Below are 24,452 nucleotides of genomic sequence, written 5' to 3'. Positions count from 1 at the left end.
TGGCAGTTTAGCATACTTGTAGAGGCTTTGAATCACTTGACGCAGGCCCAGTCACTGAGATTGACAGAGTGAAGTTTCCGATTGTTGAAGTCTTGTTGGCAGGGAACCAGGGAACTATTCCATCCATTAGATGCCACTAAATGGAGATCAGTCCTTAACGTGCTTTGCTCAACTGCACACCCCGAGAGTCGAACCAGCGCCACTTGATCTTAAAGCTTCTTCGTTCCAGAAGTGACACGCTAACCAACTGAGCTATCAGAACTGATTCAAGAAACGAATTGTTCAAGGGAAGAATTAGTTAGCACCCTGTTGCATCTGGGTTTTATCAAAACGTATAATAATGATTGTGAATTGGATATCGTTTATGGTACAATAAGATTGGTTGATAATTTAGCTAGTTTGGTATGTGTGATTTTAATGATACAGTTTTATTATGAATTTAGAAAACTTTGTCAAAGATAGAGAACGCTCACTGCTTTATCAGGTGATCAGTATGCCTCTAGTTATTATGTGTGGGTTTCCATCTTCTGGGAAGACCACAAGAACAGAAGAGTTGAAAAGGATTATTGCTGACTACAATCCAGATGTCAAAGTTCTCACTGTTGATGATGGCTTAATTGATCGTAATCAAGTTTATATGGAAAGAAAACAGGAGATAATGAACAGAGGTCTATTAAAATCAGGGGTTGAACGAGATTTGACAAATGCCAATGTTGTCATTGCTGATGCGTTGAACTATGTGAAAGGTGATTTTTTTGATAAACCCATCAGGAGTGAGCAACAAATGTTCTGAGGGCTACATAAAGACCTTATTTAAAGTTGAAATCTTGAAAATGTAAAAAAAGTGAAACATGATTTAAAATCCACCGTTGAGCATTTTTTATTTAATATTCTACTGTACTTTTCTTTGTGAAAACAATGTTTGTTTATGTTCACCAGACAAAGTAACCGGTTTGGTTCATTAAATGCAATGAGATACTTTTTAAAAGAGCATGATTGATACAGTTGAATAACGATTATATATAGAGAAAAAAAACAAAATAATATTAGCGGGTTTGTGGTTCAACAAAGCAAGCTCTCTACCAAAGCTTTATACGTTTTGTTCTTAATTTTTGCATGAGTTTAACTATTTGTGGTGTCGATTTTTTCCATTCAAAGTTTTTTAATCCTTCTTTTATTTAAATTTATTGGGAAATACCAAATGTATTGATTCAATTCATTCATCTTACAGTTGAATTGTTTTTGTTTTAAATTTTCCAGGGTTTCGTTACGAGCTTCATTGTGTTGCAAAGTATGCACGGTCATCATATTGTGTTGTGCACTGTGATGCTTCCTATCAAAACATCATAAAGTTTAATGCAGCAAAACCCCCAAATGAAATGTATTCTGATGAAGTTTTACAAGGTATGATTATACATATATATTAAACAAATTTGTCATTGTCAGGCAACTGGGTTGCAACTTTGAGCATTCACCATGTAGTGGAACTGCTGAGTTGGATCCATTGCATTTTTACATTTAACAAGTTATGATTAATTGCACATATTCATAAGATTGTAACTATATTGAGACTTTTGTTGTTTTGTATTTGTAACTTGGAAGTTTTTTTCCTAAATTACAATTATATTTGATAATAAAAACAGAGAGAGACTGTTCACGAGGCATTTGATAATTAAAGTAACTTTAAGTAACCAGAAGAACGCAAATTACTTTAATTATATTTGATAAGTTGCAAGGACGATTTAGGCAAGGCATTCAAAATGGATTTTTACATCAATCTATTTCAATAATCACAAGTGGAGTTTGGCTCCCTCATCGGCCTGCAATGTGGTGTGAAGGGACAAATTGCTGACCATGTCATTCTTGATTGTCCCATTTACAAGTCACCAAATGGAATGCATGGCATAGCAGCATTAGACAAAGCTTTATTAATGACCACAGAACTTGTTCCAATTGTTGTAGCAACTTTCCGCTCAGATTTATTCTTTGGCATACATAGGTCTACCGCCCCAGTCATACTCTCCACCACAAACAGGAAACTTACAGAGATAGCATGGTAACACACAAATTCTTTGAATGGCAAATATTTACAGCCTTCGATTAATACAAACTGATTAATTTTAAATTTTTTTTATATTTACAATTTAGCAGCTCCCAAACACAACTAGTTTGCTGGAAACAGTTATTTCTTGTAAAATGTTGGCCTACCCTGGAGTAGACTGTTGTTGTAAAATGCATTGGGTACATTTTTTTTTACGCAACGTGATATTCATTTACAGTAATGCAATTTAACCATTTTTGACAAAATTAGAATGTAAATAAAAACCAAACTGCTGATAAACTTAAATTTATTTTTATAAATAAATACATGTTTGAAAGTTTTGATGGTGTAACTGTGGCATGCTGTTCTAACCTTATGCTGCAGTAGTAGTGAAATTGTACATAGCAAAAAAACGTTTCACAAATTGTGCGTCTAAGTTTCAACATAGATTTATCATACAGCATTGGTGGATCGTTTTGAGCCCCCTAACTCCATGGCACGATGGGACTCACCTCTCTTTGTTGTGCAAGTTGGAGATAATCTTCCAGGAAGTGAAATCATGCAAGTTATGTTTGAGAAGCAAAAACAAAAACCGAACCTTTCGACCCAGAATCCCCCCTTGATGTCCCCCAACTTCGTGCACGATGCTGATAGAATGATTCAGGTATGTGCCTGAGCCTAATATCGCATGCAGTCTGGGCACTAATGTTAAAAAAAGTTGATGGTCGTATCAGCTTTTGCAGCTGGTAATGTTAGGAGAAAATTTGTAACAACAATCTTAAAATTTAAAATGTTTTTGCTAATTTACAATGTTTTTACGCAGGTCATCGCCGCCGCCATTTTGTCAGCACAGAAAACTTCAGCCATAGGCGACACCATTTCTCTTCCAGACACTGATGATACTTATACCATCAACCAAAAATTGTCGGTTGCTGAAATGCGAAGACAGAGAAAACAATTCTTGACATTCCTTCGAGCAAACCCAGTTACCGACGTGTCAGAAATTCCAAAGACATTTCTATTCTTTTTAAGTTCTTCTTAACATTCACTTCGTTCGTTTCAGCAAGATGAACCGTTCTTCCACTTCGCACATTGGCAGAAAAAGAGTCTGGCGGTTCTGACCTGTGTTCACGTTTGGTGTGAGAAACGTCATTTCTTCTGTGGAGAGAAGAAACTTGCTCTGTCATTCTTTACCTCAAATCAGCCATGCCTAACCGAAATCGCTGCCAGAGCTGGAAGTTATGTGACATTCTTTTTAAGTGCTAGAAGAATGTTTAACGATGAAACGCAATATTTATAGCCTACGTTTTCAAGCAATAAAAATTCAAACAAAGCGTGAGGTTGACGTGAATGACTGGGATCGATACTTTTTTGACTAACTTTGTTTTCTTCACAAATTTGAGATCGGATATCATACTGCTGCTTGAACAATTCTTTTACGCTTTGGTTTCATGAAGTCTCATCTTGTTGATGTTATAACTGTTACTTGGCAGCTGAAATTGTAATTCGGTTTGGACAAGGCTGATCGAAGCATTAATCATTAGGGGTGCTGGTGCAGTAGCCTATGTAGCTACCAGTGACACCCAGCTGTCGATGACATTGCATTGTACCAATATTAAATGATGAACAAATAATCAAAAACGAATCAGGTGCAATACCTTTGGTAGACTCGCTTCCGTGGATTTCTTGCATTATTTTGTGTATGGATCGTCAGCCAGCGATTGCTCTCTTTAATGTTTTTTTTAGCATATAGGCTACCTCTTGTTATGCTTTAAGCTATGTATAATAATCTCAAACCGTAGGTTTACACCGTTTTAATACGTATAAGCAAGTTTGTTTGCCTTCCATTTAATTACGTAAACCTAACCCAACTTTGTCCTTACGAAGCTCCGTGAAATCGAAAGCTAGCTTTGATGATAAATACCCCCCACTCTCTTCCTAAACATATTCAACCCATTTGTTCTTCAACCACGCAAACTGACCTTCTGAGGTTTTGATAAATCACAGCAGACCGACACTTCACTCTCTTTCTACAGTAGTTGTAAATTTTTTATGGCTGCCATGGCACAAAGATATCAACATTCGTCCTTTGGTAACGTTAAATTTCACTGGTTGGTTGTTTGAACAAAGCAAGCTCGCAACTTCATTTCAAATTTATGATTTTCGTTTTGCTTAATTTATGTCGTGGATCACATGGCCTGAAATTAGCAATTTATTATCTAGCACCTCTATAGCTGTTCATGTACAAACGCCACTCCCACCGATCACAAACAAATTGTCATGGTTGAGTGCCCTGTCCACAAGACACCGTGGGTATAATGAGATGTATTCACTACTTTTAGTCATGGCGACCTTTCCGGTTTAAGTTTAGTTGTCGAAATAGCAGTCTCTTTCTATATTTCATCAGGGATTGTATTTTGAGAAAACTAGGCAACAAACTTATTGCTTACCACCATCTAAAATCAAACGCTGAACAATTGGATCACCTTAGTTTCAAGCAATGCGTAGGCTACAACATTGATGTGGGAGTGACTGAATAGATTTAAGTGTCAGGGGCAAGCGAAGAGTCACGCTGCATGTTTTCGCGTTACATTTTAATTTATAAAAACATTACTCAATGCTATGTAAAACGTAGAATCGGTACCATAATTGTATAAATAGGTAAAAAAAGATTTTTTTGGTTAGAATGTTTAATTTAGGATGCATCTAAGATCTAACCAAATATTTCATTCAGCGAAATACTCCATACGTAAATTAACTTGTGTCAAAACTTTGCCACATGGCTTGAAACTTACTAGTAGTCACAACAACATCAGCGTGCATGACAATGTACTACGCAACACACCCGGTTCCGCTGGTAATGACAGAATCAACTTGGCTGCAGCACGTCATTCTAATTGAAACTACGAAGACATATTTGCACTAAAATCATAACTTATATAGGCCTAGTAACAAAGTGATTACTTTTTTGCAAAACGTGATCTCAAAAAGTGCTCAAAACGAATATCAAGTGCTGTCGCGGATATTAAACAATTCGGTCTCAGTTTCGGAGTCGGAGAGGGCTTGCAGATGATCTTGCAACGCGTTCATACGTATGTCAGCATCCGACTTCGAAACGTCATCTGAAGAATAATCAAAGTTGTAATTGTTTTCGTGAAGTTATCTGACAGAGGGGATCTTCCGAGCTTCTTTGGAAGCTTAGTCCTGGCATCTCTGCACATTAGCAGATTGTAGAAGCTTTCGATTCAGTTTTGCTTCTGTTTTTGACCACCACAATGAAAAACAATATATTATGCCAATTGCCAAACATAGCAGAGGTCTAGAAAAAGGTAGAACCACTGACGCAGGCGGCCAAGACTGACAAAGTGAAGAGTTGTCCGAGAATTAATCCATCCACTAGTTACCGGTAGATCAATAAAAATAAAATGGGCTACTCAAGCGCACATCCCGAGATTTAAACCAGCTTCATTTTGCCGTTTCTTTGTTTGAAAACGAGATGCTGATCTGAGAGACCAACGTGTCGAAAGTCTGTCTTTTGTTCGTGATACAAGTTGAAAATGAATAAAAAACTATTTGATAGTATAAAAAAAACTAACTGATTGCGATCCAAACACAGTCGGTTGTTTTGCTACGTCGGTTTGTGACGAAAAGCGTTAAACAAGAAAAAATTAGATGAGCAGCCCAACGAAGCGCGCAACCATTGAATATCAAACAAAAACGTGTGATTTATCACCTATAATCCCAATCAAACAAGTTCATGAATGGGCTTGTTAAGCGGCGTTTGGGATAATGAAGCGGGATTTTGCATTACACGAAAATAAATGCAGTAATTCCGGAGGGAACAAAAGTCGGCTCAACAACAGGGTAGGCTAAACCAGAGGCTGGTTTTTTTTCGCTGAGACTTTTCGGTCATTTGTCCGAAATGACTTGAAAAAATTCGGTCATTTTTTTTTATTTATTTTGGTCATTTTTTCTGATGAAAATATTTCCTTTCAAGTACCTGATACAAACCAAAATTTGCACTTCCTGACTAGCTACAACATTAAGTTTCTATATATCTTTTCGGACATTTTGCTAAAAAATCGGTCAATGACCGAAAAATAAACCCAAACCAGAGGGAACTACTGGATTTAATTCCATTTTAATTTTTTTTCGGTCATAAAACGCATGTTGTGCGAAGGTTCTTGCGCCAGAAGCGAACGGATGCCACGTTTTGTCGAGTAATTTCTGCACATTTGTGAAACAACTTTGACATTAGTCGCTGCTGGCACAAATGCCTGTAAGCTAGCCGCAATTCTTCAGCGAATTTCGTTGCCAATTATATTTCCATCACCGACGTTCAGTTGAATTAATATAAAAAAAAATTGTTTGGAATCCTTACAATGTTATATTTTGTTTTGAGGCTGTCACTTGTTTGAACGACGATTTCCACGTGAACATATTTATTGCGTAAAAATGAGCTTGCAAGGGTTTCCAGCCTGACGTTAAGTGTGCATGGTATTGCCCGACGCAACACGTATTTAAACGATGCGTGAAATTACATTGCAATACCAATAGGTTGGCTGATGTGCCACAAATACTTAGCATAAAATCGTGTAGGCGTAAAACCACAGTTTCCAAAATTCTTTTCAGAATCGATACAAAGCAAATTCTTTTAAAAAATGTTTACTCACCTGGAATTTGTCTCATCTAATAACAAAGCTACGTCCATATAAGTGAGAGTAGTTTATTATTCGTTAGTTTTCAACTACTATGCCATTAGTTACCGTCGCATTACTGATAAAAAGCAAAAAATGGAACCTTTAAAGTTAACAGAACAAACCTGTGTCTTCTGTAGTAAACTTTAAGAAAACATGAAGCGATATCCCGGACAAACATATGAAGAAGCCTAGCCAGTTCAATGGTGCAAGTTGGTTGTGGTTGTGAGTTGTTGCCATGATGAGTGTGATAATTTCCTGTAGATACCAAACAGTGTTAATATTTCAACTTCGTTCCTTCACACTGTGCAGCACGTTTGCGAACGTGAAAACAGTTTGATAAGTGACCTGACTGGTTGCTTATGACTCGGTCGAGTAAGGTAAGGCATCATTGACCAATGGGAACATATACTCTCCAGGCTGAAAAATCTATTCGGCAGTTGCATCTTGGTATTTTTGAGAACCAGAAAAAGCAATCGACAGAAGCAGGCCTGATCACTTTACTAAACTTTGTAGGTTTATCAAAAAATAAACGAAAATCTATTAAATATACAATAAAAAAGCGTCAATCGCCAGCCAGCGGTGACGCATCCTCTTAACATGTAAATATCAAATTTACTTTAGTAATCTTGTTCAACACCTAAGTGTAGATACAACAAGTGAAAAAATCTAATCTTGTAGAAAAATAAGATAATTGCAACAAAAACAAAATATCGCAAATACCTTAAAAATACCGCTGATGGACAGAGTCAGGGATGATGTGTGGCAGAGCAAGAGATACTCGGAGTAGCTGAGCATAAAAGCAAGAGCTCCTCCCACCCCAATCATGGTGACGGTGGACACGAAGTCACTGGCTGCCTCCCATGCAAATATGTTCCTAGATGCGAAGAAGGGCAACCCTGAAACATATCGGTAAGATCTTTGGAAAAACACATTAAATCTGCAAAATGTTAAACTGAAGCAACAAACGAAATTTTCATTTTCATAAATAAAACTTTTGAACAGTTGTGGTGGTGTATTTTTAATAGACTTAAAACTAACGAAATCCCAGAACATGTGGTAAATTTCTATCAAATTTACTGCAGTGGTAGAGAAACTGTGCTATCTTAAACCAGAAGTTATTTTGTAAAATGTAAACGTAGTAATGCAAACTTTGTAAGGTCCTGAGAACGTAAAACTCCGATTTTTTCACGTGAAATTTTAAACTATAATGTTTTAAACTAAAACGACTTTCCTCGTTTGAAATAAACAACTGGAATGAAGTTGCGTTTTTTTAGCCATTTTTGATAAACAAGTCACAAAAACTTATACGAATATTTTCCATATTTCGTACAAGAATGTAGACAAAATTGTTTACAGCTGTAAATTCTTTTGTTGGCTGACATTGTTTCTTTCAGTACATTCAATAACACAAGCATCCCGTAACTACATGACATCACATCCTACAAAGCAAGCAAGCAACGTGTTGTCACGATAAAACAAATAGGCTGGACTTCGCACTTTGTCCGAGTAGGTAAAATAGAAAACCAATTAGCGCTGAATTTCACTTGAACACAACAACCTGCAAAACGCGCTTTTGATGAAATGATTCAAACCAATGAAGCAAACAATCTTAGCTATTTGCAAGGATTTAAAAAATTACAACTGCCATTTTTTTAAAACAGATTATATAAAAAAATATGCATTGTTATATACCACATGGCACATACCGCAGTAGCAACAAAACTATTTTTAGGCGGAATGGCCCGTTTCGGTGAGTCCGATCCCTATTCGGTGATATTTTCAATTTTTTTTTTTAAATTATCGGGTACCGTAGCCTAATTATCATTGCTGTTTTAGGGTTAGGGGTTACAGGTTAGGAACTCACCGAATAGGACTAACCGAATTGGACTCACCGAGTAGTAGCAGACCCATTTTTAGGGTAGGCCTATGTGGTGAAATAGCGAACTAATATGTTCATAGTTTATTTTTATAATACAAAGACGATATTTACACACAAATACCTTCTTGGACAAGTGCAAGAGGAAAGAGGCCGACGAACATCGTTGGTTGCAGATGATAAAGAAGATCTATGGGATTTCCCAAACCTGGGGGAATCAAGGTCGTTTTGTAATGTACAACATTTACAACATTTGATTTTGTGAAAATAAGTTGTTCATAAAACTTATGCTTTAAGTTTTACTGTGTCACAAGGCCAAACAGTATCAAGACAAAACACATCGCCATCCTTTATGTGTTTGGAAGAACAATGATGAGTTGGAAATTGTGCTTACTTTGTTTGTTTTTAAGTCTGGAAACGTTCTTATAATCAAAGTGCATATTACATTGTTAATAGGTCTTATACTCTTGTGATGGAAACCTTTATAATCACAGTACCGCTACCCCTCCTAGGTTTCTTGACATGCAACAGAGAGGAATAGATCAGTTATAATAGAAGTTTGTCCCGTAATGCCCGATAAGCTACCGCTCTTCATCGATGGGGCATTCAAAACACAGCAATTTGCCCAAATTGCGAAAAAAGCAGGCAAACTGTTGATCATTTGATTTTAGACTGTCCATGGACTGCACTACCCAGTCGTTTTAACACAGTTTACCAATGCGAAAATATATTCAAAAACTGGCTAAAATACAATGAGCTTCAAAAGTGAAAACACCAAAAAAACTACTACTGAAGTTGTTTTTGAAAGGTGTCATAATTTACGCACTTCGGCTGCGTAAAGGGGGTCTGCTACTATTCGGTGAGTCCGATTAGGTGAGTTCCCTATTCGGTGAGAGCCTTTTTCGGAGAGTTCCCTATTCGGCGATTTTTTAATTTTTTTTTCTGAAAATTATCGGGTACCGTAGCCTAATTATCAATGCCGCTTTTACATCGTTTTAACGTCGCTAAACGTTGAAATCGTGCAGAAAAAAATAGAAATAAAATGTAGTTCATTTAATTGTTCAAAAATTTTATTTCAATTTTTTTCTGCACGATTTCAACGTTTAGCGGTGTAAAAACGGCAATGATAATTAGGCTACGGTACCCGATAATTTAAAAGAAAATATTTCAAAAAATTGCCGAATAGGGAACTCTCCGAATAGGGAGCTCACCAAATCGGACTCCCCGAATCGGACTCACCGAAACGGGCCATTCCGGCATAAAGGAGTGCCTGCACAGCACCGGAAAGAACATTGGTTCGACACCTACTGAATCCACAATGGTTGTGATTTGGCAAGATACTTATCGACATACTTGAAGGTGGACATAAAATTAGCTTTCTATCGACTTAACATGAGTGTTCAAGACCCAGGCATAAACCTGTCCTCACAAACATGAGGTAATTGACCAGTGGTCACTCTTTATTATATTGGTAGTTGAGATGGTGGTTGTGGTTGTTGCGTCATCAATCACAACCCTTAGTCTTACTATGTCCCAACACGCAAAATATGTTCTTTTTACATTGATTTAATGTCTGTAAACGAACAAATGTAAACAGCACGGATTTCGCTAGATGGGGTGACCCTCCAATGCTCACTTAGGCTATAACAAGCCAAACCTGAAAATTAGACATTATTTGTACGATACCTATTTCTTTCTTTTGGGTGAGAAGCTGGCTTAAAGTCCAACGTATGCCTCCGAGGAATGAAGCAGTCAGGACCAAAATAAAACCCTCTAAATTGAACTGAGACGATTCAAAGACAAATAAAAATAATCCGCCAGCAATGAGGCACACAACAATGATCAGTGAAAAACGCTGAAAAAATCAACATTTTATGAAAATTGTAGACGTAGATTGTGAACTCATTAACTAGCACCATAAAATAAAAAAAATACAAGTTTTAATATTCCAGGATTTGATCATAGAAGTTTCAAATTCCAATATTCCACCTATACAGGGTCCACGTATTTTTTTAGGTGCAGACAGGTAGGTACCTTCCAAATAGGTGTGGACACTATGGCAATATGGCATCGGGATATTTAGGTGCAGTGCTCTGTGGAGCGTGGTCATTTAAGTGCAATTCAGCATGTCAAATTACACTCATACCGTAATCATTGAAAAGTATTTTAAATGCCCCCCTTCCTCTTGAGAAAATCCTTCGTACACTACTATCTGCAGTACTACCATCCGAGCACCTAATGAAATAGCTTTTACTGGGAATAGCAATTAAATGACAGGGTACCACTGTGCACCGCACCTAGATATCTAACGCTACAGAGTGTGCAGTGCTGTGCACCTATTTGGCATGGAATAGCCCGTTTCGGTGAGTTCCTTATTTGATGAGAGCCTTTTTCGGTGAGAGCCTTATTCGGTGATTTTTTTAAAAATTATCGGGTACCGTAGCCTAATTATCATTGCCGTTTTACGGTTAGGGGTTAAGGTTAGGGGTTGAGGTTAAGGGTAGGGGTTAGGGTCTTATTTCAACGTTTAGCGACGTTAAAACGATGTAAAAGTGGCAATAATAATTAGGCTACGGCACCTAATAATTTTCAAAAAAAATTTCAAAAAATTACCGAATAGGGAACTCTCCGAAAAAGGCTCTCACCGAAAAGGCTCTCACCGAATCGGACTCACCAAATAGTAGCAGACCCTATTTGGCAGACACCTAACTGTCTGCACCTAAAAATGTATTCCGTAAATACACTCGCCCAGGTTGGTGGTTAAAATGCATTGCTCAGTGTTGAGTTTGTGCAAAGTATGACAAGTATTTCTGTGAAACTGAGACAGGCAGAGGAGCAGCAAGTCCAACAAGAAATAGCAGTGCTAGCCTACTACCACTGCAACGAAGTTTAAGCAATGAAACATATTACAGCTTTTTTATGAAAAACAGTGACTTTATATTTTCATTAAACTAGCTTAAGCTCAAACATAAGACTCACAGGTTTTTCCAATTTTAGAACAAGAGCGAATCCAAGAATAAATATAACACAAGTGGACTTCACCATGGTGTATCTAAAAATAAACATTGCAACTACAAATTAATTATATATATATGATTACTGCAGGCCTCGAAATTCGTTTAAGTTGACGGCGGACAAACCTGTCCGGTCTGAGCAGCTATCTCGGCGGACAAATTAAGTCTCACGGCGGACACACCAGCTTTAGCGTCGATCGTCAAGCTTAATCACTTTATCTTGATAATTCTTTACCATTTGAGAACTATAGCTAATTAGCTAAGGTTTAGAAGGCTTTTTAAAATTTCAGTGAAGTCACTCTGAAAGGCTTTCATCAGATCAACGACGTGCGCTTGAAGAGTGAAAGCGCCGTGTAGCTGCTTAATACGCCGCATAACTGAACTTGCATCGAACGAGGTCGTGTGGCTTCTTACGTCACAATGCTCTGGGAGTCTGGGCACGAGTCGGAAAACTTCTACACTAACGCTACTATTTTCTGCTGTGCAAAGTTTCTCTGGGCCTTTTTCTTTAGGTTCATTTTTGCGTGTCATGTGAGCGAAAGTGAATTTTTCCTGGGCCTTTTCTTTTTTACTGTAATACCAAAGCTTAACAAATTTTGTAACCAAACTTGCCTTATCAATATTACTCGGAGATCAAAGCTAGACGTTGTGACAAAAGACTTGAAATAAGTTGCGCGTGATCAGTGTAGAAGTAGGCTACTGGACTGGTACTCCCATCGATTCTTGGCGAAGAATTCACCTTTGCTACGCTGATTCAATGTCATCAATTGTTAAAGCAACGTATAAATTGGAAATTTTCCTGCTTGAATGGAAACTAAGGGATACGATACAGTATTCACATTTTCTAGATGCGCGCTAGAATGCGCGGGAAATTATATTCTCGCAACAGTTGTTCGTGCTATGCAATGACGATTTGTATCGCTAGTTCCTGTGTTATTTCTCGGCGGACAAATATGACCGATCTAAATGGTACTTCCCACGGACATCACATGCTGTGACGACGGACATGACCGCCGTGAATTTCGAGGCCTGTTACTGACTAGAGTGGTATTAAAAAAGATTTTTTAAATCAAGAGTAAAGAGAATCAGTATGACATTTTTCGGTATCAATATATTTATGTCATTATTACAATAAAAGGTTGAAGTGGTCCAATACTTGATTCAAGTGTCGAGTATGAGAAGATAAGGCGCTTACTGTACTAAGCCTTCGGCACTAAGGAGAGTAGGGTGGTCAGTTCCTTTCTCTTGGCCGCCTTTCCTGCAGCAAATATGCCCACCCAATTTATTGCACCATAGGACTAGGTAGAGATGAGCGGTATTTTCAACAACCATCTGAAGCCGGGAGTTGAACCAGATTCGCATAATTGGAAAGCCAACGCCTTATCCGTTGCGCCATCTCACATCTTTATTTGCTGCACTATCTCATGATTGCAAATTTGCAATATTGCATACAATTATAAATAAACAGTTTGGATAGAATCATTGTTTTTAAGACACACAAAAATATCCTTCTGACTTTCTGATTACACCAGGCCTTTTGTGGCTTAGGAAATGCAGTTCCCACTTCTGAGTACATATGAGTTCATATCAATACCCTATTGGCTCATAAACAAGGCCTCTTAGAAATGGCACTGAATTCCATTCCAGCTTAGCACTCAGCACTGAGGGATGTTTTTACGGCAATACTATGTACTCAGCTGTGTCTCCGCTGAGTACAGATGTACTCAGCTGCAAGTCTACAATTCTACATGGCCGTGCTGACTCAAATTTTTAGTCTTGTAAGGCATAGAGAGCAATGATATCTGCAATTGTTACAGTGCTATACAAAAACATGCATTATTGTTACATGTCTATGCAACTTGTCAATGCCAAACTAAAGAACATGTTATGAATATGTGAAAGAATATGTTTTAAAACTTTTTGGAAAATAGTCCAACTTACAATGAAACAGTAATGAACACAAAGCTCCAATTTGATAATCCAATATCTAATGCACTGACGATGCCTGAAAAATATTGATTACAACAGTGCGTGAAGCCGAATTTTGCATGAAAACTGATTTCAATCACAAACTAACCAATCAAGGAGAAAGCGTTTCCTCAAACAAAAAGGATAAATCTTGGTCAATTAAACTCAAGTACTGAAAAGAAAATCAAATAATATACACATTATAATGTTTGATTGAAGCAAATCTTTCATTTTGATGTGCTATGTTGATTAACGTACAAACAGTTTGTGTCAAAAATGCTCTGGACTATTTATTGGTTTACCTATGTTGAAAATTCGATGGCATAATAAACATTACATATAGCTGATAAACCCAATGTTGCAACTCAAAGAAATAGTTGCAACGTCAAGTACCTTGTAGGTGCTTTTAGTATTCTATTTCATGTTATAAAACATTTTAAGCATCTTTTCACAGAAAAGTCAAGAGTATGACACAAATAAAACATTACGGTAACAATGCTACAAAATAAAACATTCTGACAAAAAGGTAAAAATTTCTAACCTCAAACAGAATAAGTCAATTTATTTAAATAAATTATATCAATAATGAAGTTATACATTTGTTGGTGAATATCATTAAATGACCAGATAGAAAACAGTATAACTCAAAAGTTGTTATTATTTTATGAACTACTTCACAAGACCAAGAGATGACAATCCTGATTGGTTGGTGACTAAGTGGTGATACCTATTCGGCAACTCGTCTAAACCTAATAGATATTTCTCAACTAAGAAACTGATAATAAAGAAAACTTACCAGTAACAAATACCTTTTTCAGATACAGCATCCATCCTAATGTCACAGGACTTCTATGACACTTTGAAAATATAGTTCTGGCAATGGAAGATAAAATGAAAACGGTAAGAAAATGAATTGATGTTGTCATGAGAGGAAAATGAAATCTCTGAAAATAAAAATTAAAAAAAACTAAAAACACAGATATTTGCATATAGAAAATAGACTATTTGTATAATCTGTTTCACCACATAAAGAATAAGATTGTAAAGTCCCAACTTAAAATAAGGTACCAATAATTGCAGAAACTGATTGTTACATCGTATCAGGGCACTACGTAATACGTAAGGTTTTGTGACGTCATAAATATGTTTTGGCTGGCTGCAGTTATTTTTCGCGGCTTTCTGTCTTGCGGCATTTTTGCAGCTGCAGCAGTCGTTCTGTGCTACTGTTTTTTAGGCTTGGATGTCTGTAGTATATTACAGAAACTAACTGGATTCTATTCTATTTGAATAAGTGATAAGTTGTAATGTAATACTGCTACCGTAAGTTAGGAACGTATAATGTTGTGTACCAGAACCGCCTGTCTGCCAAGCTGTGGTAAAATTATTCGAAAACCATAGCCTGCGAGCTTTATACCGTACTCAATAAAAGGTGTACGTTTTTGATTGCCAACCCATCGTGTTTGATCCGCGTTGACAGCTTACGCTTTGTGATCTAACACCGATTATAAACATACAATCGTACATGAAAGCTTGGCTTGACAAACTGCTTATGTGATCCATATAATACATTTTTCCTTTAACAAGATTGTTAAATTTTTGTGTTTTTTTTTACTGTAAACAAAGCAATAACTTAAAAGTCAAGGTAAAAAAAATTGTTTGAAGATATGCAAAAAGTAAAAGAACGTGGTTTAGCATATTGGTACATAGGCCAGTAGGTAAAATACATAGCCTATAGACATATAGTAACTCACTTTAAACATCCATTTGTTGTAAAAAGTAAGTCCAATAGAAAACAGGTAGTAAAATAAAATTAAAAATAAAGTTTTAATAATTTCATAAACTTTTAAATTCCATGATTGTTTCAATTGCGGTAGACACTTGTTTGAGCACAAGTGGTAATTGCAATAATAAGTCAAGCCATGAGAGTTAGGCCTATAAGGTGTTTTATGGTCATGAACCATAGCAGGCATATTCTACCTGCAAAAGCATATACAGAAAATTATTTGGAGCTGGTGTACAATAGTGTGCGAAAATAACGAAACGTTACAAATTGTGCACATGCAGGATCATTTGGTTTGGTTAATAAATTATGTGGCATAAATTAATAAATTCAAAGTATCTGTACATGCTTTTTTACTCATGTGCTTCAAATAAACAATCTAGAACAGTGGTTCCCAACTTTTTTGTTGTCACGGACCCCTTTAGACAAATTATTAATTCTGCAGACCTCTACCTAAATTTTGCCTGAAACTCAATTAACATACTATTGACTATTGCAAAGAAATTTATTTTCACACGAGTCAGTTCAATCACAGTACTTTTGTCATTGACTATTGTAATAACTATGCTACTCAACTACTGTACGGTGTCATATTGCATTGCCGCTGTGACTCCTGCGGCAAATATCAGGTTAAACAGTGTTGCTCAAATAAGAAAATGAATGGATTGTTCAAGAAATGTCAGCAGTATTTGAATATTAAGGTGACCCAAAGTGCCATGCCGAAATTTTTTCAACCTAAGCAAATTTAATGAGATGAATGTTGTTGCCTTTCCTGAACTAAACGACTGAACTGCGGTTGAGTTTTTGACAATGCAACACGCATGTCATCTTCATTCTTCAACGTCCACTGTCCAGGCGATTTCGATGATGTTTTTATTGTAACAAGAGCTGAGAATCTTGCCTCGCAGAGGTTAAGTGGTTATGAATGGTAACAAAACAATAATCGCTTGCTTTGCCAAGAATGGGTAGGTTTGCAGCCGGTTTGCAGTTGTGAGCACCAAAATTCTTCCACAATTTTTGAATGAAACTCAATGCTTAATAACTCTTTTGATCTCAAATAAATTAGGTCATCTTTACTGAGATCGTCGCTAATGTTGTTCAAGTCAAAAAGAAAATGATTTCGAATCCATGTTTCAACTTCGTTCGGCAGGTGTTCTAAATTAAAATAACGTTGAAATGAGATTTGCAGGGTTTCAAGTAAGCGCAAAATTTTTCTCTGATAGAGATCAAAAGAGTACATTCTCTTTGAATTTCATCCATCAAGGTAAGATCTTCTAACATTGGAAAGTTAGCGTAATTACCTGCTTCCAATCTGCGTTTCCAATCCGACAACTTGGCTAAAATCGCTTTCAGTTTTTCAGCTGCATCAATTATTGTCATACCTGGTCCTTGAATGCCACGATTAACATTGTTAATATGACCTAAAATATCGGCTAAGTAGGCCATGACGAATAGAAAACTTTCACTCTCGAACAATTTTAAGAGGGGACTTCCTTTTGCTTTCAAAAGAGTTGATACCTCATTTTTTAGCTGCTGCAGTCGTTTTAAAACTTCTCTAGATAACCAACGTAGGCTACCTCAGAATGATACAAAAGTAGCCTACTCCGTAATCTGACCCTAATTTTAGACAGAGCGCTTTAAAAGTACGGTGGTTAACAGCTCTGCTTTTAATGAAATTAACGACTTTCACGCAATTTGTCAAAATTTCTTTGAGACTTGCTAGTAAAGTTTTTGCTGCTAAGGCGTAGGCTAGGGTGTTACATTTTTTCAAACTAACTACAATATAGTGTTTGTTTGGTGGGAAATGCACTCAAACAAACTATGTCAAAATATTTTTCACTTAAAATAATATTTAGAGGTTCCACACTTGCATTAACGATTCACCCGATATTGGCGATTTTATCATATGAACAACACAGTAACAGTATGACTAATGTTATTGAATCTGTCCTGGTAAGAAACATAGACATGGGCTAATATATGCAAGGACGTCGGCAGAATTTTTTTTAGGGGGGGGGGGGCGTTTTTCTAACTTTTTTTTGTAATTTTGACATTTTTTAGGGGGGCGCCACTTGAGTAAGCTACATAAGTAGAATTACTTTTGTTACTTTACACCTCTGGTCATGGCTAAGTGGAAAATTTGGGGCATTTCTTATTGAAATAATGCGTTTCACAATCATATTGATTATTCAAATTCCAGGGGGGCCAAGGCCCCCTTGCCCCCCTCCTGCCAACGCCCTTGAATACATGCACTGTATTACTAAATAATATCAAACTCTCACAGTCCACAACTCACTAGTGTATCTGTATATTTTAAATACAGTATACAAAATATTACAAAAAAACCAAGTGTCTTACAGATATTCGAGACTGGTGGTCATGGTCATGCAAGTAACATATCCTCTGATCGCTGTATCAATCTTTTTCAGTTTTTCGTCACTCATGTCATCACTGCTATCCTTGATTTTCTTTTCCTCCAAGCATTTCTTAACATTCCCAATCAGTCTTTCAACCTGTTCCTCAGTGCCAACTTATGCCGATAAACTGTAACATGGCATCATTTTGCTTCTGGATGTTCAAATATTTCAGCAGCTGAGTTCAATAGTGATGATGATAAACGGTTTGAAGCCAGTTTTTTATCCGCCATAATACAGTTATCTGTGCTAACAACACTTAACCTTTCTGTACGCTTAGATGGCCCAGCCTCATCTTCTTCAACTTGGATTTCTGCACTTTCCATTTCATAATTATCATCACTATTTGACTCGGTTTCATCAATTGCTGAACTGCTTGCCTGTATTGATTGTTCATAAAGAATTCTACATGGTTCTGGTCTATCGTTTCTACAGCTGTATTTGCTAATTCTTTTCATATTAGCTTCAGTTTCCTGAATATCTAAACCACCAATCACTTGTATTCTCCTATTTCTCTGATCAATAAAAAACCCTGCTTCTAGCACTGGAATGCGCCTTTCAAAATCACATTTGCATACTGTTTTCTTGTGCCATTGCTGCTCAACTGTTATTTTGCACTTACAGGAACTCACATCAAATAAGTTCTCAAGTTTACTCTGAAATGCAGCTACTTTTATTAAATATGCTGGGGAGTTTAGACGAGATAATGGCTGAGCTTGAAGTTTTTTCAACTGATCAAAAAGTTCTTTCGTCATTTGAGTTACACGATCAATGTTAACATGTGGCAGACCAGCTTTTCCCCACAACTGAAGGATATTTTGTATTAACAATGTCTTGACTTCAACAAATGTAGAAATTTTTTCAGTATTTTGATCAAGCGTTATTTTATTTCTTAACCAAGAGAAAGCTCTTGCTACATCACCATTAGTAGGAAGTTGAAGCTGAGGTAACTCGGTTAGATAACCAACGTAATCCAAGATTTTACTCCGATTTCTAGTGACGTGTGAAGATATCATTTCATATTTTAGGTTGCCAGATAAGTACACAACAACTTGATTTCATAAACTAATGTTTTTAGAGTCTATTTGCTGAAAAAAAATTAATACACAAAAAAAGTGAAATACCCAGTGAAATACAAAAACACCCTGTGTAAAATATTTTTGAAAAATATTAATGTTTAGAGGTAGCTCAAGGCTTTCGAAATTTGGGGGTATTTGACGAAATGGGTCAAACTTTAAATGCCTGTAATTCGTAAACCCTTAAAGCAAACATACATCTGTTTGGGTTCATTTTCATCAGGTTGGAGAGTGCTATAACTTGGTAAAGTCAAACAATGATAAATATGTACTTTTGGAAAATTGCGATTTTAAAATTTTTACAAAATGACTATAAAAACACTTAATGTGAAGTTTTATACATTTTTTAAAAGACTTAGTGGTAGCTGAAACATGTTGAAATTTTAGTAAAATCTGGAAATTGTTTCAATTGATGCATGTGATGCACAGCACAATGCACATTTGCACATACAAAGTCAAGTGCCAAACAATTGATAGCCATGAACCATTCAGACTTTCTCAGGGAGTGTCTTTTCATTGCTGTCAGGCAAAGCTTTTCTGTGTTCGTGCGCACTGCACAACCTGTGACAGATAGTGAAGTTGTTCCTCATCACATGTTAGTAGGCCACTCAACTCCTGAATTAGAGCTACTCCTCGTTCTGCTTGGTCGTTGACAACTTTTATGGCTTGCATAATGTCACACGCTGCTTGGAAATCTTCTCGCACTTTCCAAATTTCAAGTCTCTGGACCTGCTTTGAGAAAACCATCAGGAAGGTTCATTCTCTCAAAAAGCATTTGGGATCTTTGTGTGACAAAGTTGACCAAACAACTTCCTTTCAAGAATTTTTTTTGGATTCACATGAATTCGCTTCGGAGGATCCGCTTGTGCATCGTTTGCCAATGCGAGAGCCAGTTTTCGTTTCACTGCCGCAGGCACATTCTTATCAAACAAGGCCAGTCCAATCAACTTTTCTGATAAATACTACAGGTGGCCAACGAGCTTCACTGCTTGATAAGAGTGTTCGAGCATTGTGTTTTGAAACAAGTGCTAATACGGGTAAACTTGGGGGGTCATGTTCTAATTGAACAAGAACTTGGTACCGATCTTCTGTTTCTTCCGTGTCGTCACCACATTATGGAAATAGTGACTGGAGCAGTGTTCATGACCTGCATGGGACCCTCTTACTTTTCAAACAATTCCAGGCTCATTGGGAATTTCTAGATCTAAAAAACTTTGAAGATGTATCCACGGATGAATATTGAATATGTCAGTGAATCCCTTGCTGTCGTCAAGGATGATATCCCGAGTTTCATTGAGAGTCAGCTAGCCGAAAACCACCCAAGAAATGATTACCTAGAAATGCTGAAATTGTCTATGATCTTTTGGGGAGTTCCTGCCAACGTAGTTAAGTTCAGGGCTCCGGGACCGGTGCACTAAACTCGTTGGATGTCGAAAGTTATCTATAGCATAAAGGTGTGGCTGTTCAGAAGCCAGTTTAAGCTAATTACCAAAGAACAGAAAGGGTTACGACATATAACTTTCTTTACCATTCGGGTTTATCTCAAAGCCTAGATGACAGCTCCTCTCGCAGCCTCCCAACAATGACCTCCTGATTTTGCAGTCCCTGGTACACTGTGGTACAGTACAAACACTTTAACCCAGCCATTTCTAAAGCAGCAGCAGTGAAGCTCGTTGGCCACCTGTAGTATTTATCAGAAAAGTTGATTGAACTGGCCTTGTTTGACAAGAATGCGCCTGCAGCAGTGAAACTAAAAATGGTTCTCGCATTGCAAAAACAAGGGACATTAGAGTGGTTCAAAAAAACACAATTTTCTCAGAATCTTCCTCCACAAGGCTTAAAATGTGCCATTTTCCCATAGAAGTGCCCTTGCAAAAAATTAGACTGATTGGAAGTCGTTTAGAGGTCAATCAGATTTTCACTTTTTTACCACATTCTGCCTATGCCAAACCCTATCGCACACAGGCCGATATTGTGTGCAAGACTTACAGAGAGGGAATGCCCCCTATTATTTTGAAAACCACAGCAGAGAATGAGCTAGACTTCTATATGATGCATAATTAAACTTCGTGTGTATGTAAACAGATTTATTAACTTAACACCCAACAAAGCAAAAATCTTATTTTCATACTAAACTATCGGCAATTCGGCATCTACCATTTTTATTGAAAAACACTCGAAACCAGCAGTAGTCTCATCAGTCATCACTTCAATTATTTTGATAGGTTAAATAAGTTTAAACATAATACAATTTTCCTTTTATCACAAAGAGACATCCATATCACGATAAATGAATTAAAATACAATGTTAGCATCAAGGACTGTGGTGTTAAATCAGATATGACATTCGGCCACTATTTTCGTCACAGTCTCATTTCAGGCTTTGTTGAGATTAAGGGTTGCTTTGGTTGGCACCGGAAACCTTTTCCTGTAGATGCTTACTAACTGCAGTAGGTACTGGTACTGTTTCTCATGAAAATGATTGAAGTGATGACTGATGAGACTATTGCCGGTTTCGAGTGTTTTTCAATAATAATGGTAGATGCCGAATTACCGATAGTTTAGTATGGAAATAAGATTTTTGCTTTGTTGGGTGTTAAGTTAATAAATCTGTTTACATACACACTAAGTTTAATTCTGCATCATTTAGAAGTCTAGCTCATTCTCTGCTGTGGTTTTCAAGATGATAGCGGGCATTTCCCCCTCTGTAATTCTTGTACACAATATCGGCCTGTGTGCGATAGGGTTTGACATAGGCAGAATGTGGTAAAAAAGTGAAAATCTGATTGACCTTTAAACGACTTCCAATCAGTCTAATTTTTTGCAAGGGCACTTCTATGGGGAAATGGCACATTTTAAGCCTTGTGGAGGAAGATTCTGAGAAAATTGTATTTTTTTGAACCACTCTAAGGGACATGCAGAATGCAGATCCTCCGAAGCGAATTCAAGCGAAGTTATTTGGTCGACTTTGTCACACAAAGATCCCAAATGCTTTTTGAGAGAATGAACCTTCCTGATGGTTTTCTCAAAGCAGATCCAGAGACATGGAAAGGGCGAGAAGATTTTCAAGCAGCGTGTGACATTGTCAACACTGCTTGAAAATCGCCAACAACCACGCAGAACAAGGAGTAGCTCTAATTCAGGAGTTGAGTGGCCTACTAACGTGTTATGAGGAACAAATTCAGTATCTGTCACAGTCACAGGTTGTGCACGAACACAGAAAAGCTTTGCCTGACAGCAACAAAAAGACACTCCCTGAGAAAGTCTTGAATGGTTCATGGCTATCTTTTGTCTGGCACTTGACTTTGTATGTGCAAATGTGCATTGTGCTGTGCTTTACATACATCAATTGCAACAATTTTCAGATTTTACTGAAATTTCAACATGTTTCAGCTACCACTAAACGTTTAAAAAAAAATGTATTAAGTGTTTTTGTAGTCATTTTGTAAAAATTTTAAAATCGCAATTTTCCAAAAGTACATATTTATCATTGTTTGACTTTACCAAGTTATAGCACTCTCCAACCTGATGAAAATGAACCTAAACAGATGTATGTTTCCTTCAAGGGTTTATGAAATACAGGCATTTAAAGTTTGACCCATTTCGTCAAATACCCCCAAATTTCGAAAGCCTTGAGCTACCCCTAAACATTAATATTTTTCAAAAATATTTTACACAAGGTGTTTTTGTAGTAAATGAAAACTTTTGAAAGGGTGAGACTTTACAATTTCAAAATTTCACTTTTTTTGAACCACCCTAATACACATGAATAAATCCAAGAAATAGCAGGCATAAAAATCCTGCATTTTTTTGAATTTTTTAGATTTTATCCAATATTAACCATAGAGCGTGGAACCTTAAAATATAAATATTTTTAATTTATTTTTTGTGCTAACTAGTTTTTGTGCAAAAACCCATCAAATAAATGATATATTGAAAGATTTTGCCCTAAGTTGTAAAAAAATGTAACACCCTAGCGTAGGCCTACCTGTACAAGAAGCAATGGGTAACCACCACGCAAGGAGCTTCGTTTTTTACTAAAGCAGCAAATCCGGATTTGTTCCCGAGCATAGCTGGTGCTCCATCCGTGCATATAGAACAAACTTTGTTTTCCAAAATTCACCAAGGTAATCACGGACCCCCAAGGGGTCCGCGAACCCCAGGTTGGGAACCACTGATCTAGAATGATGCACCATGCTACAAGTATGGTAAGTTGTCTGAGATACCGTATGGTACATACAGTAAGTACGGTAGCTCCTAGTGTCATAGTTTTGATTGTTAACAGATAGAATTTTCAAGGTAACCATTAATAAGTCCAACAGTTACTTAAATATTACAGTTAAGTAATCCACATATTTCTCTAGTACTACAGTCAGTGCTTCCACTTTTACAAAGCTAGATTACCACTTGTATTACCACATTTGTCCTCAGATTACCACATTTTTTTTTGCTATGATTTTCTTCCCGATTTTTACCATATTTCGACTTACTTTTACATTAACAAAGTGGCTATTTTTACCCACTTGTTGCCATGGTTACAATCAGGTGTTGCTAGAGTTAGGATTAAAGTTAGGAAGGGTTAAGGTAATGGTTAGACTTAGGAATAAGGTTAGGGTTTTGATCTTTACCCAGAACTAAAAAAAAATTCCAAAATGCAAGTTTTTGTTTTCATCAGCTTTAAACTTTTCTCAAATTAGGACAGAATTCCTTATCTGGCAACGCTATTATTTGGCTATATTTACACTACATAGTGTAAAATAAGGTCTAAAACAACTACTCAGTTTATTAACAGTACCGGTAGCCTACCGGTTATTAACAGTTATTAAAACGTCCGAAATAAGTAAGCAAAGTACTGTACCGGGGATGCAACCTAGTTCGTACCATGAACAGTTCGGACCGTCAGTTCGTGCCTTGAAAAGATCGAGAAAAAAATTAAAAAAGCGGAAGTTGCTGATCGCAGTTTCTGCAATCATTTTAAAATTTTCCCCCTGAAAAGATCGAGAGAAAAAATAGCTCAGAACCGAAGTCCGCTGATCTCAGTTTCCGCAAACATTTTTCCGCAGTTTCCGCTAACTGTAACAATAGAATAATCTATGCTCTAACCCTAACCTTCGCTGATTGCAGTGTCCGCAAAATTTTTCCCGCAGTTTCCGTTAATCCTTACCCTAATTCTAACCATAGAGTAATGTATGCTCTAACCCTAACTCTCGCTGATCGCAGTTTCCGCTAACCTTTACCCTAACCATAGAGTAATCTATGCTCTAACCCTCGCTGCGCTGATCGCAGTTTCTGCAAACATTTTTCCGCAGTTTCCGCTTACCCTAACTCTAACCATAGAGTAATCTATGCTCTAACCCTAACCCTCGCTGATCGCAGTTTCCACAAACATTTTTCCGCAGTTTCCGCTAACCCTAACCCTCGAGTTTGTTTCAAATTGTTTGGGGAAACTCCGATCAGCGACTTTGGCTTTTTTTAATTTTTTTTCTCGATCTTTTCAGGGTAGGAACTGAATGTACGAATGGTTCAAGGTACGAACTAGGTTGCACCCCTGTACCGGTACTTGACACCGGATGCAACCTAGTT

General features: G+C 37.0%; 2 protein-coding genes across 6 annotated transcripts; one reads left to right on the top strand and one right to left on the bottom strand.

The window, feature by feature from the left end:
• The first annotated feature begins 448 nt into the window (after window positions 1–448).
• Window positions 449–3,993, top strand: LOC145772327 (protein KTI12 homolog). The gene is made up of 4 exons (XM_082584202.1): window positions 449–746; window positions 1,261–1,404; window positions 2,503–2,705; window positions 2,865–3,993. Exons 1-4 carry the CDS (start codon window positions 494–496, stop codon window positions 3,081–3,083), a joined length of 819 nt encoding a protein of 272 aa, XP_082440328.1. The 5' UTR covers window positions 449–493; the 3' UTR covers window positions 3,084–3,993.
• Window positions 3,994–4,437: 444 nt separating this feature from the next.
• On the bottom strand, window positions 4,438–23,854 carry LOC145772082 (solute carrier family 35 member H1-like). 5 transcript variants are annotated; one of them, XM_082583902.1, is made up of 9 exons: window positions 23,751–23,854; window positions 14,396–14,543; window positions 13,573–13,636; window positions 11,597–11,669; window positions 10,304–10,472; window positions 8,742–8,825; window positions 7,462–7,637; window positions 6,864–6,996; window positions 4,438–5,163 (listed from the first exon to the last, which is right to left on the bottom strand). In XM_082583902.1, exons 1-9 carry the CDS (start codon window positions 23,751–23,753, stop codon window positions 5,048–5,050), a joined length of 966 nt encoding a protein of 321 aa, XP_082440028.1. In that variant the 5' UTR covers window positions 23,754–23,854; the 3' UTR covers window positions 4,438–5,047. The 5 variants fall into 5 exon arrangements, with proteins under 5 accessions (XP_082440028.1, XP_082440029.1, XP_082440025.1 ...); XM_082583903.1 differs by having other exon boundaries at window positions 23,728–23,849; XM_082583899.1 differs by lacking the exon at window positions 23,751–23,854 and adding an exon at window positions 22,858–23,213.
• Window positions 23,855–24,452: the final 598 nt, after the last annotated feature.

Source organism: Aplidium turbinatum, chromosome 6 (genome assembly GCF_918807975.1).
Source record: "Aplidium turbinatum chromosome 6, kaAplTurb1.1, whole genome shotgun sequence".
In the NCBI taxonomy this organism is placed as follows: Eukaryota; Metazoa; Chordata; class Ascidiacea; order Aplousobranchia; family Polyclinidae; genus Aplidium; species Aplidium turbinatum.
This window is presented reverse-complemented; position numbering and strand designations above follow the sequence as displayed.